This window comes from Acomys minous (assembly GCF_964271855.1).
Source record: "Acomys minous genome assembly, chromosome: 7".
NCBI lineage: Eukaryota > Metazoa > Chordata > Mammalia > Rodentia > Muridae > Acomys > Acomys minous.
In genome coordinates, this window is record NC_140488.1 from 125,292,806 (window position 1) to 125,311,464 (window position 18,659).

At 42.9% G+C, this 18,659-nt stretch overlaps 1 protein-coding gene across 10 annotated transcripts in view; it reads left to right on the forward strand.

The window, feature by feature from the left end:
• Nucleotides 1–18,659, forward strand: part of SH3KBP1 (SH3 domain containing kinase binding protein 1) — a 360,074-nt gene that overhangs the window by 122,704 nt on the left and 218,711 nt on the right. For all 10 annotated transcript variants that reach the window (XM_084788562.1, XM_084788564.1, XM_084788558.1 and 7 more), the window contains one exon: nt 8,199–8,322. In XM_084788562.1, coding sequence (XP_084644688.1) covers nt 8,199–8,322 — 124 coding nt within the window. The remainder of the gene's footprint in view (nt 1–8,198; nt 8,323–18,659) is intronic.

Consider the following 18,659-nt stretch of genomic DNA (forward strand, 5'->3'; position numbering starts at 1 on the left):
TCATGTTTTCTGAGGTTAGGAGATGAACCTAGCTATCTCTACCACCTGTGGATGGTTGCTATGCTCATAACACTATAGGTAATTGGCTATTAAGTTGACAGTTATGCATTAAGAGCCTTTCTTCAGCATGTCCAGACACCTGGTTGGTATTGGCATTCAATACAGTGGTAACCACCCTAGATGTTTGGCAGGGTGTAGGCAAATAGAAAGATACCTGTTGTCACACAGGTAGTTGTGATGTACATTATGGAACCATGCTCTCTTCATGACACAAGAGTAGCCCTTTATAACTTTGTCCAGTATCTAGTACTGTCTATGATTTGAATGCTGTTCATTCCCATCCTACAGGTCAAATGCTCTGATCTTGTCATTTTCCTGCCCAGGTTAATTCTTGGGAGATAATACTGTAAGGATATGATATTATAAACACCCAGTTGAAGATTGACATAGAAACATGACAGTAGATGTCCTGCTACATCAAAATTTCTTTCCTGTTAGCTTTAAGCTGAAAATGAAATTGGTACATTTATAATTACATGTCAAAGTACCTTTCTGACTGGTAGAATATTTTGTAAATATGAGAAAGCCGTTGTGGTATGAGACATCAACATGGTTTCATTATGTAATTTCTAGGGGGAAATGTTGAAATCTTCCTAACAAATACCACATACCAATGTACCTACCATCCTGTCATATCAAAAACACTCATCTTTTGTTATGTTTACATATATATTGTGTCTACAGATATATATGCATGCACATATATTTCTCTAATGAAACCTGTGTATGTTATGGTTTAATAGACTGCCCTCTCTCTCTCTCTCTCTCTCTCTCTCTCTCTCTCTCTCTCTCTCTCTCTCTCTCTCTCTCTCTCACACACACACACACACACACACACACACACACGTGTTCTAATCCAGCTGAAGCATTCTCTGTCCTACTGCTTTTACTCTTAGAGTCCTTGCTGTGTCTCCCCAGGGGTGCTGAAACAACCAGTATTTTATGAAGGAAGCCAGATTCAAGGAAAGCCTTCTCTGCATGGTTCTCTGTAGTGGCAGGATGGCTGCTCCTCACACTTTGGTGTGGAGGAAAAAGCCAAGTGGTAGGGAGCAGGGTACTATTTCTAGAATTCTCTCTCCGTTGAAAACTCTCTTGGTCAGTGCATTTGGTGTAATGATTTGTTTTTGGTGGTTTCCTTCTATCTCCATCCAGTGAGTAATTTTGAAAATTCGTTTTCTACAAACTAGAGCAGTGTGTTGGGGGTGGGGCACACAGCTGTGATCCCACTTCCATGTCTGACTCAAAAGGAAGCTTTTCCTTCAGGAAGAAATACACAGAATTGAAGGCAGATGACCAATGATGCCTGTTTCCCTCATTATCTGTTAATTCTGAGCGTTTGGGACCCTGCCCAATCCTGTGTATCCTTCCCATTCCAAAGGGAAGTCCCAGGACACGCCTTCTGAACAGCTCAGTGGGAGGCTGAGCTCCTGATCTCCCCCTGGTGTCCATGGCACCAGTTTGCTCTGTTCGAATGTATTTACTGGTGACCAGAGAGAAGGCAATGTTAATGTAGTAGGCTAGAAGGACAGCAGCCAGGGTGGAGAGTGAGGATCCATTCATCGGATCATGTAAATAAGATGAGACCTGTCTTGGCTCACCCACTCAATATGCTGCATCTGGTTTAGTGTGGCCATCGTTACCGTAATGTGCATCTTAGAAAGCTTTGCGCTTCCTGAGACGAGCATTAAAATATCCAAGTACTTACTCGTCTGTCATGTTTCTGGTCTTCTGTGACAAAATATTAGCATATTTAAAATTAAAGATTATCCTCTAGTTTGAGTGTTCACATTGTTCTTTTTAATTGAAATAACCTACAATAAAGTACAGAGGCTTTAGAAGGGCAGTTCAATGAATTGTTGAGTATTTATATGCCTGTATAACTCACTATCACCCCAACCAAATTAGTACCTTTCATCCTCCCAAAGGGGTGTTCTTGCCTCTCTCCTCTCTTTCTCCCCTACCCTGTGGGAACCTCCACAAAGGATACCACTGTTTTAAGATCTTTTACCAACGATTTGTTTTGTCTGTTGGTGTGCTGTAATGAAATTGTATACTGTGCAGTATTTTATGTCTAGTTGTCTACATTCACCATTATTGCTGTGAGGTTCATTTGTGGTATTATGTGGTGTGTGTGTGTGTGTGTGTGTGCGCGCGCACATGTGAGTGGGGTATAGAGGAAGATGTTGGGTGTCCTGCTGTCTTAGTCCCTTGAGATAAGGTCTTTCACTGAATCTGGAGCTAGTCTGGTGACCAGCAAATCCCAGTAATTCTCCAGCCTACCGGACCCCTACCCTGGGCTTCTAGGCCCATGGCAGCCATACCCAGTTTTTACATTAGTACTGAAGATTGTAACTCAGGCCCTCATGTTTTTACAATCCGTCCTTTTCTCCACCAAGCCACCTTCCCAGCCCCAGTGTAGTTTTTAAAATAGCACTTAGCTGTTTACTAATGATAGCAAATACTATTTTGCACAGTAGTCCCCAATCCATTAATTTTTCTCAAGATACCTCTGTGGTGACACGTTTAGCATTACACATCTTTTTGCTGAAGACAAAAGGGCTGCTTTGAGATTTGAAGCGTGGCTCTCAAGGTCACAGCCCTGCTCAGTGATGCCAGGACTGCTTCTAACTTTCTGGCTCAGAACACTCATTCTCTTTGCTCATCGGGAAGCCCATGCGTTACCCACTGTCGTGGATGGTAGAAAACACAATGAGAGGATGAAAAGGATGAGAAGGGGGAGAGGCCCCCCTCCCTCCCCCGCTGAATTTGCCTTTGGTTGGTTTTGGACTGCCTAGTGTTTTGGTTGAAGACTGAGCAAGTAATGTAAAGAGTCAAGCGAGTAACCCTGAGTGCTTGAATATTGTGTCATGGACGCCAGAGGAGAACCGACTAGGCAGCCAGCCACATCCAGACACTTCCTCTTATTGGAAAGCAGACTATTCATTCTGGTTTCGCACCCAGTTGCATACAGATGATGTGTTGGCTCAGCAAGGTTGCTCTTTGCAGCCCCCTACACATGTCACAGAATTTCACTATATTCACATGGTTGGGGATGTTTATCCTCTAAATATGGGTCAGCCATTTCAGCTTTGCACAGCCGAATGCCTATGGGAAATAGTGACAATCCAGGGATTTTTGTGTTTCCTTCCCTTGGGTAGAACTCAGAGGCTTAGCTCAAGCATCCTCGTACTGTTGCTGTATTGCTGATGGCCTTAGTTTTACTGCTTATGTCATATTCCCGTTGTCAAGGCACCAGATTTGGGGTGAAGAGAATCTGGGTTTCTTTTGCCACTTGAAGAGGTTTGCTGATCACCCCTATCTCATACACTGTTTCAGTGGTACTGTCGTGGCTAATTTATGTATGATGCCATGTGTGTATAAATCTCCACAAGCCTTTGTAGCTTACAGTTCTGCATCACAGTATAGCCTCTACCTCAGAGATAGTAGTGACTAGCATTTTAACAAGTGGGCTTAATTACCACGAAGCTGAGACTGAGGATAGGGGAAATCCAGAGTCCTGCAAACTTGGCTCAGAACCTCTGCGAGCTCCAGGTGTGGCTGCTCCATCTGGCAGGCAGGAGGTGCTTTAGTGCCAAATGCACCCTCCTTTGCAGGAAGGAGTTCTTTCATGTGCATGATAAAGGGACTTGGTAGATTTGAGCCTAGATAATCTTGGGTTTATGGGTAGAGGTACAGTGAATCCTTTCAACATGCAGAGCAGCTTTGTTCATTTCAGGAGCCTCGGGCAGAATGCTTCAAGTGCCTTCCCTATAGTCGTGGCACTGGCTCTTTGGGGGAGGTCAGAGGTGTCAGAGCAGATCTGGCTGCTGTCCATGGATAGTTCTGTTTCTTTGTACCTTTGTGCTTTGGTCTCCTCTTTTTTTTTTTTTTTTAAGAGCATCCTGATAGGCAACTGTGATGCTAGAATTCAGTGCAGGTACAATATGGGCCAACTTGCATTTGCATGGTAATTGGTACCATGGGGGTAGCATGCATGCCAGGTGTTTCTAGCTAGAAGCAGTCATGGGTCCTTGCAGCTTACTGTGATTTTAAAAGTTTTGGAATGAAAAGTTAGGCCTGTGGTCTTTTGGAAGCAACTAGGGATTTCAGAAGGACACCACATCAGACATTTGTTTGAGAAGTACCCCAGGTGGTATTGCGGAGACTCAAATGGATGGGGAGAAACTGGAGGTAGGTTGACATATAGTCAAGGCAGGGCTCAGAGAAACGTGACTGAAAGATGAGCTGAGCCCTGAGACTAGTCAGTTTGGGTTTCATTGCTGCTCATTTATTTCGTTTTCTGGGTATATTTTTTCTGTGACTGGGACTCATGTACATCTGAGACACTACTGACTAGGTAAAACTCCTCTGGTGGCCTTTGCCACATTGTGGACAGTCATATCAAATCTGTCATTTTAACTGTTAGCATATAGCTGGTGGTGCTGATACCATCCACAGTGGCATACAACAGTTAACGCTGTTTTCAAAGCCACAAGCAAGAGCTCTGTGACTATTAAATAATAACTCCCCATTTCCTTTCCCCTACTCCTAGGCAACCTCTAACATAGTTACTGAATTTGCCTATTTTAAAGGTCTCATAGAAATGAATTATATATTTATCCTTTTGTGTCTGGCATATTTCACTTAGCATATTTTCTGTGCACATCTGTGTTGCATCGTGTATCAGAAGTTCTTTTGAAAGGCTGAGTACTATTCCATTGTATAGATATACAATGGCCTGTTTATCCAGTTATCTGTTGATGGACCTTGAGTTTATTCCTTATTGTGGCTATTATAAATCATGCTGTGGCATCTGCCTGCATCTCTGCTTTCGGTTCTTTTGAGTATATCCCTAATAGTAGAACTGCTGGGTCCTGTGGTAGTCTCTGTTTAACTTTGAGGAACTACTACACTATCGTCTACCATTTTACATTTTCACCAGGCTTTGCACCGTGAAGGAAGGCTTCATTTCCTCCAAATCCTTGTCATTTCCCATTCTCTCTCCCTCCCTCCCCTGTCCCCCCTTCAATTCAAGACAGCTTGGTAATTTGAATGGGTATCTCATTGGAGATTTGATTTCCATTTCTCTAATGACAAGTGAGTGAGCGTTTTGTCATAAGCCTATTGGTCATTTGTATGTTTCCTTTGGAGAAATATCTAAGGCTTTTTATGTTTTATCTTTGCTTTCAAGACGATAGAGGAAGAATGGAGAGAAACAGAGAGAGGAAGTGGTCAAGCTAGACTAGAAGACTGGTTAGATAGGGGACAAATGCTGACTTTTCCAGCCTGCGTAAGTGGGACAGATAATTGGATGCCAAATAGGACAGCCCTCCTCCCACTATGAGACAGGGTGGTGGGAGGAAGGTTTTCCATGGGCTGCACTGAGTCAAGGCATTGTTCAGGTGAGGAGCTTGCAGAATTCTCCGCCTTATCATGTACCCAGTTGTGTTTTGTTTTGTTTCTTGAAAAAATGAGTTTCTCCCACCTAAGAAACAACTTAAGAACTTTAGTCAAATGTAAATAATCATGGGGGAAGGGGGACAGGGATGCAAAGGAATGTGGTGTGTCTAGGCAGGCTTCTAGTTCTATATTTCTGTTCCACTAGCTTCTGATAGGTTGGTCCTTCACAGCCAGCCTGCTCTCGTTCTGCTGCCCTCCAGCATTGGGACCTGTGTGCTCTTGAGAACCATAGCTTCTGAGACTTCTTCAATTGATCATTTTAGCATCACAACCTTCATTTTCCTTTTCACCTCATCCCAGATGTATGCTGTTAACAATGAGTGACAACGTTGCCACCATGGTCCACTGAATATCTTGGAATTACTCCATGGCAAAGTTGTTGGCAACCATTAGAGAAACAAGTGCATTTGGTGGCGTGTTCTCTTCAAGAGCCATAGCCGGCTGGCAGCCATCATGTGGCTCAGACAGACAGTGTTTGCAGATTGTCCCCTGATGCCATCTGCCTGTGAGGCTACAGGAAACCCTAGCAACTGCTGTTGCAGCAGGTGCTAGGGGCTACTGAGGTGGGTGTCCCTGCACACACACACACACACACACACACACACACACACACACACACACAAGCACACATCAACAGCTTTGTGTGATATGCAGAAATACTCTTGTTGCTGTGGGGCTGAGCTTTGCCTCCTTAGGGCTCAGGGATGACAGCTGAAACTCTCAGCCCAGCAAAGCGCCAGCCCAGTTGCTGGTTTCCGGTGGGGCCCTGGTAAGGCAGCAACAGAGGGTGAGGCCGTTGTGAAGGAAGCTACTGATTGGCTTAGGGGCAGAGGCAATGTTTTGACAAGCATTTGGGGATTTTTGTTTTGTTTTGTTTTGTTTTTCTACCTCAGCCTTCTGACTCATTTTATAGAGAGGGCCGACCTCTGTTTCTTACTCTGCTGTTTTTAAAGCTCACATGCCTTATCTGTGAGTCTTTCCTGCCATTCAGCGAGGCTTCAGATCTAGCTTCCTAAGCTTTGGTTTTGTACCTAAGTCAGTGTGATCATGGGCTCACACAAGCATAGAAAGGACTTGCTGGCTTTGGAAGGAGGCTTTGTATAGACTTGGATTTGTGTGACTTACTTAGTATCACTTTGGGCCATTAATGATTTGGCAAAGAATTATCTAAGTTATTAAAGCAATATAAAGTATATGTTGAGTATCCCTTAGCCAAAGTTCTTGGGACTAGAGCCGTTTCAATTTTAAGATTGGAGGGAGATCTTTGCATTTACCTGTAGGCTCATTTTTCTTGACCAATATATTTTATTACCACTTATTAACCAAGCATAAGTCACTTAGAACCTGATTAACCAGAGCAATAGGAAATGAGGGTTAAGGAACACAACAACAAAACCGTAAGGATATCAGTTCCGAGTAATGATTCTCCTGGCGTAATCAGCAGGATTTCTTCTGCTGGAACCTGGAGCAACCAGAACTCGGAACCTTAGCAGGAGCCCGGAGCCCTGAAGCCTTCCCTCTAGTGGTTCTCTGTAGGATTGCCTGGAAGTGGAACAATGAACAGCCAAAACTATCCCAAGTCTACAAAGGCCCTGCCTCTACTTTTGGGCTCATTTATATATCTTCTCCCAGAGTCTGTTCACACATCTTTTCATCTGGCAACAAACAAACTCCCGCACAAGGTGGTTTGTCTTCTAGTGGATTAACATCACCTGTTCTCACAAGACCTTTCCCCATCCCACCCTTGGGATCATAACAAAAACAAGCACACTTACCCATTGAGCCATTGCCTCATCCCCAAGATCCAGATCATTAAAATTTCATCGATCGATTGATTGATTATATGGGGGTCAGAGGACAACTTTCTGGAATTGATGCTCTCCTTTCACCTTAGCCGTCCTAAGAATTGAACTCAGGTCATTGAACACGTTTCTTTACCCACCGAGCCAGCTTTTAAATGAAGGTGAGCAGACAATTACAATAAAAGGTCAGATGTTTCAGGCTTCCTCTCTGTAATATCTCCTCAACTTTGGAATTCGAACATCAAACCAGCCATACAAAATACACATGAATGCATTTGTGTTCTAATGGAATTCTATTTACAAGCAGAGTGGTGGGCTGGAGTTGGCTGACTTAAAATGATAGTCATTATTTTTGTCTGTCATTTAGTTCTTATCCTTCTTTTTCTTTATCAGGGGTTAAACAGCTAGAGGAACTTGAGGACTACAAATGCATTTTAAGTCATCTTTTGAGTTTATTAGAATTAGGACCATAGTGGTGTGTTGTGGATGTACTTTTGCTAAATTGAGAAGAATAGGAATCTGAGCTTTTGAAGTGGGATGTGTGTTGGGTTGAGGTTTGTCATACCCCAAAAAAGTAAAAGAAGACATATTACCAAGTTATATGGTGGTATTTACATTTGTCATTTTCTTGCTGTCCATGTGGAATGGCTCCAGTCATATACAGTAATCTTATTCTACTAGGCATTCATTATTCTACTTTATAGGTCTGGGTGTTTCTTCAACAAATATAAGAAGGAAACTACACAAATTCAGACAATGGTATTTGTCAGCTGTCATATTGTGTTTATATGGCAATATTATGGTTTCTTGCCAGAGTGATTAAGAAGCACTCCAAAACTGCAAACTATAAATACTTTCTTTTCTATGTGTTCACAGGAAATAAAGAAAGATATGAAGAAAGATCTTCTCTCCAACAAAGCTCCGGAGAAGCCCATGCATGATGTGTCCAGTGGCAACTCGTTGCTTTCTTCTGAAACCATTTTAAGAACCAATAAGCGAGGTATGGTAAAGGGGGAGATTTTTCTCCCTGCACATGGGCACATCTGGAAACCCTTGTATTCATGATGTCAAACTGAGCAGTACTGAAAAGTTGAGGAGTTTATCTGGTTTTCAGTATAAATTTTGTACACACACACACACACACACACACACACACACACACACGTAGTAAAAAGAAGGTTTAACTTCAACCTTCATACCTGTTTGTATGGATGAAAGGTGAGTCCAGAGAATAAGGTATAGGCTAATCTGAGAGTGTTTGTCCATACTCTGCTTTGAGCATTTGTCTCTCTAGCTGTCCAGCTCTCCAAACACTGACCCTGTCTCCCTGTGTTTATAAGGGCTACAAAGATACAGCCAGTACATAGTCTAACCCAGAAACCTTTGACAATCAGTTTTGTTTTTCCTCTGCCGAGAACTTCCGTCAATTTTAGGTACCAGCTTCTTAAAACTTCTTTGTTCACCACCTTCCTTAGTAATAACTGTTTTTTGAGTGATGTGGGAGAGATTCTAAGATTTCAGAGAGGACCCTACTCAGTCTGGACTGTGGGCACACTTAGTACTGTTAGCGCTTCCTGACCCTGGGTCAGCCGGGGTGGGGGTGGGGAGATACCCCACAGTGAGCTGAGCATGACCATAGGAGGTCAGACTTCAGCTGCCCTCTTTTCCTGGGTTTATTCCGTCCTTAAAAGGGAATTGAGAGCTGTTCAAAACCAGCAGGAAGAGATGTATTAGCAAAGGGTTCCATTAACAAGGGGAAAAAAAAAGAGGCAAGTTTACATAACCATGGGGAAGAACAGCTAATCTTTCATAAAATTAAGACAGCAAGAGAATTTGTCCAATAAACTGCCCATTGATCCTCGTACTGGTAACATTGCTTTTGTGTCTCTCTTCCTTCCTGCCTCTTCGGCTGCCCTCTCCAGCTGCTCTGGGTTCCATTTCCTATTTTGAATTATTCACATGAAATATTGGCTAGAGGCCCAAGACGGTTAGAAACTATAGGGTTTTCTATCTTTCCCTTCTTCTTCTTTTAAATCTCATTGTATCAAAGCTGGGGATTTCCTGTTTTAAGAGTTTAGCTTATATTACTATAAAACTATAGTCTTCCCAAAGTTCCGTCTGCATTCTTTAAGCAATTTTTTTTTTTTTTAAAGACACGGTCTCACATATGTCTGGCTGGCCTTTAACTTATCCCAGGCTAGACTTGAACATGTACTCCTTTTGCCTTAACCCTCCAAATGCTGGTATAATACCATGCCTAGCCTGAGCTAGCATGCTCAACTCTCCATTCTCGCAATGAATTTCTCCAAGTCCAGAGGAGATTTTGACTATGAGGTTGTAATCCAGTGGCTTCTGTGAGCTGTCCCTTTCACATGGCTCAGCTCAAGTCAGTGGGTCCAGCAGTGCCATGCACAGTGACCAGCCAGCAGCAAGGTCTTTCTAGCCAGCCCTGCTATTTTATAAAGTCAATAGACTTAACGTAATTAATTTCACAACAGAAAGAATTAATCAAGGCAAAGAATAAAGCTAATTATCTGCATGGGTTCATTGAAATTAGCTGAGAACTTTAAGTCAACTAAAGAATAGAACTTTTCAGATAATTGTTTCTTTAGAACTGAAACTCTGGCCTTTGAGTTCCCCAAATGGAATCTCTTTTTCACGAGAAAAAAAAAAAATGAATTCTAAGTAGTGGTTTTTGTGATTTTTTTTTAAGCCTCCTATCTTAGGCCCACAGCTGGATTAAGAGCAGGCTTTTATTGTTGGGGCTTTTGTATGCTAAATGCCAGTAGCTATGAGATCTAATCAGGCAAAGGCATCCTTTAACTATGAAGCCCATAGCAGCCCATCTCAATTCTGTTCCAGGCTTCATAATGACCTACTGGGTCACCTGGGCCAAACATCAGTTCCCAGCTGAAGAGAAGCATTGTGCACTAGGATGGGTGCTGCTTGGTCCTCCCCCACCCCATCAAGACTAAGACTATTTAGCTCCTTCTTATAATAAACAGTGTGTGTGGTGAAAACTGATTGGCCCTGTCAAGCCAGATAAATAGTTCATTGTACTGATCTCAAAAGCAGCATTTCTTTCCCACCTAAAATCAATGAAACAAAACAAAACAACACACCCCTCCCCCTTAAAACAAAGATCTGAAACTAAATCTGCAGAAGGTCATTCTAGTTCCACCTAAACTTCTAAGTTTTTCAAGTTTTTGGACTTAAGTTATTGAAGTCCACCCATCCCTGTTTTATTTATTATTTTTTTTATTTTATCAAGCTTTGTCCCTAAAACCTTTAGGATACTTTGGTCTGTCAGTATCTTTATAACTATGACTAAGGGAGGAACTTGTTCATAGGGTTTGATAGTCTGATTTGATTGCTATTGTGGGATTTCTCTTCAGGTATATGAATCTACCTTGTAATCCCAACTTGGACCCTGTGAGAAGTTAGCAGGAAACACAGATGCCCTTCAACTTAGTAAAATATGAGCAGGCTCTTTTCTTTCTATGAGCCTTGGTGTTTGATTTAGGCCTGGAAGTGGATTAACGAAGAAAGAGTCCATTCTAGTCTGGTTCTGGCTGAATTTGAACCATGTCTCTGGGACCAGAGATGAAGAAGTTTACGTAGTTATAGGCAGCTGCTGCTGCATTTGTGACTTGCCTCGCTTTGTGGCAATTGTAGACAGACTAGTTTTAGTACCTGGCAATCTGGAATAAGTTTGCCTTCCCCTGAATAAGGGCAGAAGACCTTAGAGTCTAAAGGAAGTTCTTCCTAACCCTGAGAAAGGGGTAGAAGCACAGATCTTGCGTTTTAGGACATCATTAAAGTCGATTGGGACATTTGCAGGTGATAAGGCTGATTTGTGGAGGGACAGGAATGACTTCTTGGCTTTATTTGAGAAGAAGGAAGATGCAGCTGAGGTTCAGAGAGAAAGCCAGTCATCCCCAGCAGCTTGGCAGTTATCAGCTGCCAAGTTAGCCCAGATATCACTTCTTATTTTGTCAATTTTTTTCTGTCATCAAACCCATACAGAAGAGGGATGAGCCATCCTAAATTGGAACATAAATGAGGAAAGGGAATGTTTTTTTTTTATGCTCAAAACATGAGTTGATAAGCAAAATTGAACAAAATGGAAACTTTAACAAATATGTTCTTAAAGATGAACAGTTGGTTTTGTCCATCTGAATGCTCTTTTCTTCTTGAATTCAAACCAAAATAAAAAAAACATTTGGTTTCATCTGTAGAAGGAATTCCTGATCAATTTTCTCCGTGTGACAGATTACATATCCAAGCTGTGGTTCATACCTCACTTGCCTGGGTGAGGACCAGTTTTATGCTGGGGTTCTGGCTTCTATCATTAGCAGGCCCAATAGGGAAGTTGTGTTTTACAATCCCCCTCCTTGCTGCCTGTGATCCGTGTTTTTAACTTCTGGTGAACACCAGTGAACACTCTATAGCATGTGTTTATTACATGCCAACTGTGCACCCGATCCAGTGGCTCGGGCTTCTACAAAGACTAGAAAATCAGCAGGCACCCCTGCCCAGAAGCACTCTAGGCTGTGTACCACGTGGGAAGCGGTGAGAAAGCACTGTCCATTTCCTATGTCTTTTTAAAGGACAAGGTGGGGGTATATCTCTTATTTACTTTTGTCATTCTTAATGTGAAGCCACTCCGTGGGTTTCTGGTTGGCTTTATGTGTCCTTGTTTCTATTTCCAGTTTATCATGAATTCAGTGTTTGGTAAGTGTCTATTGTATTTTGTGCACTTCTTATTCTTTGCTATTACTACTGTGATTGTTATGCTCTCCTGATACAAAACATATTTTTATAATCATCTTTTTAAGCTGCTCTGCTACTTTAGCATCTGCCTTCTGAAATATAAACTGCTTCTTACCATCTTTATTTAAGGTTATGCATTTGCACTTTAGTACCCCTTCCAGAGATAAATGCTGAACAACTTGACAGTTTGAAAGATGTTGTTGGTAACAGGTCTAGCTCTGATGCTGTAAGGTGAGATCATCTGTCTCACAGGAGATTCTAGTTAGGATGGGGGGTGGGGAGTTGCTCCCTGAACTGCTATGTGGACCTGACTATAGAACGTTGCTCTGTGGATTCTGTTCTGGCACACTTAATCCTCCTGACAGATGTGACTCAAAGCCTCCCTTAATGGAAGGACCAATAAATGCTCTGCCTCTGGTGACACACTGTTGCTTTAAACATCAGCATGGAAACCTTCAGAAGTCAGTTTGCATGTGGATGGGTGATGTTTGCATGCCCTTCACATTAATATGGGCCTCACATTTGCCACACAGAAGTGCTCTCCATCTGAGACCACCACTTGTTGCTGTCCAAAGAATTTAGCTAATATGTAGCCTTCTTTTCCTTCTTGTGTCAGCAGTGGTCATTTCAGTCTCCAAAACAGATCTGGCTAGGTGACCACTCCGCCCTGTCAGCATTTTCCTGAAATGGAAGTGTATTGTTTTAAGACTTCCATTTCTTCCTCATTTATCTTAGCTGCCTGGGATAATACACTGATGAGAATTGTGGTGAGGGTGAGCACGTGCATACGTGTGTGGATATGCACATGCTGGCATGGAAAGCACATCTTGGCTCAGAGGCTCAATGGCATGAAAAGATATTTTTTTTGAGACAAGGTCTCCCTATGTAGCTAGCCCAGGCTTGCCTCAAATTCACTAGCCACCTGCATGCTTGAATTACAAGCAGGCCCCACCGTGCCTGGCTGGTGGTGTGGCTCTTGAAGGCTATAAGCTCTTTGTAGAAGATAATCTGTAAACAAGGGATACAAAAGTGCGTCCTTAATAAAGAAAATGTGAGTTCGGGGATTTAGCTCATTGGTAGACTGCTTAAAGCTGGGCTCTGTCCTCAACTTTGAGGCGGGGGAGGGGGGAGAAACACAAAACAAAAGTAGAAAAACTGATGATCAACTATTTAAGGCCTATGCAAAACCTAAGGTTTTGCTTGTAGAAACAAGGCTTTTTTTTTTTTCCTTTCAAATGTGAATTTCCCCCGTGGCTAACTAGGTATCTGAAAATGTGGCATTTTGGGTCAGACTTTCCATGGGCTATTTAAATCCCTTGTTGACTTTACCTGGAGAGCTGGCATTTGTGGGATGGCAGGAGAAGCATTAACAGAAGGCTTCACGTTACCACCACAGCTGAGCTTTCCCTGGGGGGTGGGAGGGGGGAGTGAGAACTTGGAAGGGAGAGAGTAGGAAAGAGAGTCACTTCATAACATGTACACCTGCATGTAGATCTGTATGCATCTATTGTCTTCTTCCAGAGGCCTTCATCCTAATACCTTTTAACTAATAGCCATGGCTGTATTTCTGGGATGCTTTTATTAGTAGCTCATATTAGGTTGTTGCTGCCCTTGCTCATTCATCATTGAGTAGTACTGTCAGTCTGGTCTAGGGATATGACTGGGTTAAGGAATAGAGAGAAACTCTGTGGAGGCTTGTTGCTATTGCACATTGTCTGTGGTTTTTGTGTGTTTGTAAGTCATTGACAAAATTGGTATTTATTGGTATTTTTCATATATATATAATGTATATATGTATATATATTTAATTCCCATGTCCTGTCCCCAAAGCATTAACACTACATACAGTAACAAATACCCCACCACACTCATACTGGGTTTCCACCCAAGTCAGTCCCTAGAAGACACTTGACATGGGTTTGAAGTGGTGGCGCCACCTGGTGGTTTTCATCGGAAACGTCTTCTCATGCTCACCTTTGAGGATGCCTTTGGCTCCCTGACTCAGTGTTCTTATTTCATCCACAGTAGACCCCATGGTTTCTTACAGTGTGCAAACATTCCCTTCAGCCCTCTGCTTTTTTTCCCCCTACAATTTGCTAATTGGACTCAGAACTTGGTTCATTTTCCTTGTTCTACCTGTGATGCCCCCACTAATCAGGATTCTCTTCAATTAGGTTCTCTTCAGTATAGATCCAGGTGGTAGTGATGCACACCTTATTCTCAGGAGGCAGAGGCGGTGGATCTCTGAGTTCAAGGCCATCCTGGTCTACAGAGTGAGTTCCAGGACAACCAGGACTACACAGAGAAACCTTGTCTCGTAGATATATGACAGCTTCACGCATGTATATACTGATCAGGATTCTTTTTTTTAAAAGGATTTATTTATTTAGTATGTACAGTGTTCTGCCTGTATGTATGCTGGCAGGCCAGAAGAGGGACCAGATCTTGTTATAGATGGTTGTGAGCCACCATGTGGTTGCTGGGGATTGAACTCGGTACCTCTGGAAGAACAGCTAGTGCTCTTGACCTCTGAGCCATCTGTCCAGCTCCTGAATAGGATTCTTGATAAGTTTTGTTTTTTCCTTTGTTTTGAAGTAAGGTCTCACGGTGTATCCAAGCTGGCCTAGAATTCACCGTGCATCTGAGACTGGCTTTGAACTTACAACAGTCCTGTTCCCCAGCCTCCTGAGTGCTGGTATCACAGGCATGAGCTATCATACCCAGTTCTTGTTGATAACTATTAAAAAACAGAGACACCCTTAGGCATGAGTTCAGGGTGTAGATTTTAATTTGGACAAAACAAAGACTCACACTGAAATTCCTGTAGGTGAGCTCAAGTCTCCTCCTCATAGCTCCAAGTATTCTTAATTACTTCTTCACATCTTGTTGAAGCTGTGTTTCCTCCAAGGAGCAATCTTTTTTATTACTCGTGTTGTTTTCAGTTGCCAGCAGGTGATGAAAGTAAAAGGCCAGCTGTATTTGCTGGCTTCATGTTGGTTTGTAGATTCTTTGTGAAGTCTCTTCTTGCCTGGTTCGAATCATCCCAGCTTGGGATGTTATGGACTACGATTATTTTGATAAGTAAAATTGTCTGCTCTTAAAGCTCATGATTCTTTTTTTTTTGGTAGTTTTTGTTGATGAAATTGCTGATGTGCCTGATTTTGGCTGTACCTGTAGGTTAGTCTGGGAACTTAATCACCATTTATTTACAACTTAGTTCCTGCGGGAAAATACCTTTAGACTTCCCAACCCTCTGCAGAAAACACAACACACACACACACACACACACACACACACACACACACACACACACATCTAACTTCTTGTTTAAATTTTCATATCTCTGGCAATGAAAGCCTTCATTTGGGAAAGTCAGAGTCCTTTGGCACAGCTAAAGTTTGCCCTTGTTGCAGCAGAGCTAACATTTCCTAATGATACAGAGTGCTGAACCTGACATCATCCAATCAGAGCTTCATGCTCCGAGGCGGGACCGACCGCCTTACATTAATTATAGTGTACCATCAAGTAGAGGCCTTAGTTTTCCTCGACCTGAGTACTCAAGTGTATCTGAATAAGCTGTGTTAGGGCTAGAAATGTGGCTCAGTCAGTGGAGTGCTTGCCACACAAGCCTTAGCACCAGAGTCTGGATCCCTAGCATCTAAGGAACAGCAGGGCATGGTGCTACATGCCTGTGATTGCAGTGCTGGGCAGAAGGGTACACGGGGCTTGCTGGCCAGTCACTTTACAGGAGTCAGTGAGTTCCAGGTTCAGTGTGAGATGCTGTCTCAACAAGCAAGATGGAACTAGGTATGGTGGCTCCTGCCTTCAAAGCCTAGCACTCCTGAGGCAGAAGCAGGTGGATTTGTATTAGTTTGAAGCTCACTTGGTTCACATAGTGGTTTCCAGGCCAGCCAGGGATAAATAGTAAGACCCTGTTTCGAACAAACAAGCAAACAAAGGTGGAGTGATGATAAAGGATAGTATTTGATGTTGACCTCTAGCCTCCATATACATGTGCATACACGTGCATGTGTACCTGCATGCAACATAGAGGCGGGGGAAGGGAGAGAGAAGCTGTATTGTAAAATGTAGTTGCGACCTTACAACAAGCATGGCATATTCAGACAGAAACCAGCCTAGCGTTTCCAATGTGTGTTGTGTAGAGTTTCAATCCTAGGAAATGCTTCACAGGACAGGCATGAGATGAGACAGACATACAAGACGGGGAGGAAATTGCCTGTCTGATTATATTTCAGCTGTAGTACTAACAACCTCTTAGGGACTGACGAACACATTAGCATATTCCATCCTCTCAGATGTCCCGTGGAAAGGAAACCTGCTTCTCTGTGATCATTTTACTGAGCCCTAGCTAGGACACCATTCACTTTGAGCTATGCTGGGTTTCCACCTGAAGGCCAAGGAGTTTGCTAAGCATCTCTAAACCAAGACCTGGGGAATTTGAGGCCAGAGTGGAGAAGAGAGAAGTGGCTGACACTTTCTAAAGCTGGGAGCCATGAAACTGGAGTTCAGTGTCACTCGTTGGAGGGCAGCTTCTGAAGGTGAAACTAGGAACTCAGTTTTGCAAATGACAAGCTGAAAGGGGTCTCTTCCTAGTCCCTCAGTAATTTCTTGGGTGCTTTTTTTTTCTGAGAATGTGTCCGTAAGTGGGACTTTGGAATGAAAATTGGATTGAGAACAGCCTCGTCTGAGCTTGCTCATTCCAATCTACCTAAGATTAGCATCAGCACCAAACTGAAAGACCAGGGTGCTTGGGTAATCATGCAGACCCTACACTAGCCATACATCTCATCGCCTTTCTACTTTGCCTCGTTGGATGTACATGACAAATGACTTTGCTTAGTCTCTGTATATTTGTGAAAGAAGCTGCCATTTTGAATTCAGGCAACAAATCCACATGTGACTCTATGAGGAAAGGCCACATAAGCTGCCTTTTAGAGTTCTGAAATCATACAATTACTAAAAGGATGAAAGGTCATAGATGTAGACACCCACATACTGATGTGTTAGGCAAGCGCATAGGCTGCAGCTATCTGGGGGACCCTAAAGGATACCCCTTAGGTCTGGAATACTGACCTTTGTTAAGTTCTATATGGAGGCCTCCTTTCCACAGAGACCCTTTTTCCTGGAGAGAGTGTAGATTAAAGAGAAATGATTAGCTCGGGGTAGGCAATTAAGTGCTGACCACATTTGTGGTCTTGTGTGGGGATAACAGCTAGCCTCTTCTAATTATTATCTACTGACCTGTCCTCACAGCCTAGTCTCCTCAATGCCTTGTGCAACCTCAGTTTAGTCCTGGACCTTTGAGATTTTCTTCTTGGGAAGCCTTGAGGTAATAGTGCACAAACAATTAGGACATTTCATGTCCCATGTCCCTAACCCATGGTCAGGCAGCAGTATGCCCAGCTGCAGGGAAGGCCAGGCAGGCTGCCATTATTGTGCCCATCAGAAAGAGTAAGAGCGCAGCCAGCAGCGTCCCCTGTGTGTTCCTGCACATGAGAGGGAGCATGGCTAAGGGTGGACTGGGATGGGACTGGCCTGCATGGTCCATTTAGGTTTCCCTGTAAACCTGAGGAAGTCTGGTGGCAGCAAGGCCTTGTCTCCGAGTGCCTGTTGGGATGCCCCACATGCCATTCCTGTGTCACCTGCAGTTTCTGAGGAACTTGAGACAGATTACATATTTAATTTGTTTTCCAGTTTTCCCATCATTACAATAAAGCTACCATATGTTAATTTCCTGGGCAGTTTTGAGTATTAAAAGTAAGGGCAGAGAATAGATGTTGAGCTGGAGAGATAGCTCAGTCAGTAATGCATTTGCCTTGCAAGAACAAGGACCTGAGTTCAATCCCCAGAGCCCATCCATGTAAAGCAGCTTGGTATGATGACATGCACTTACAATACCAGTGCTGGGGAAACAGAGAGAGGTGGAGCCCTGGTGCTTGTTAGCCAGCCAACATTGCCTACTGGAAATGTTCCTGGCCAGTGAGCATTCCAGGTGTGTTTCAAAGCCAAGGTGGCTGGTACCTGAGGAATATGCTTGTGATTCTCTTCTAGCCTCCACATACTTGAACTGCACATGAATTCACATGAAAATACACTTACATACGTGCATATATATATATAATGAGTGCACACTCAGAGAATATGAGAATATGAGTAGGTATTGGGCATAAGGAGAGGCCATGAATTAAGGTGGAATCAGTCAGTAGATACAGTATTAGTCCTTACTAAATATGATAAACTGCTCATAAGAGCCCCCAGAATGTTGGGAAGAAATTAGAGATTTATGCAAAATAGTAATGTGTTGTTCCTATAAAGTAGCCAGTTATCAGATGCACATGGAATATTTGCCAGGCTGGACCAGACGCTAGGCTGTAAAAGAATTCTCAATAAACATGAAAAAAAATTGAGATCATACCAAGCATGTTGTCTGACCTCAATAGAGTTAAATAGTAAATCAAGAACAGAAGGAAATTGGGGAACTTCACACATCTATGGAAATTACACAGCATATTTCTGAATAACCTATGAGTCAAATAATTCCCA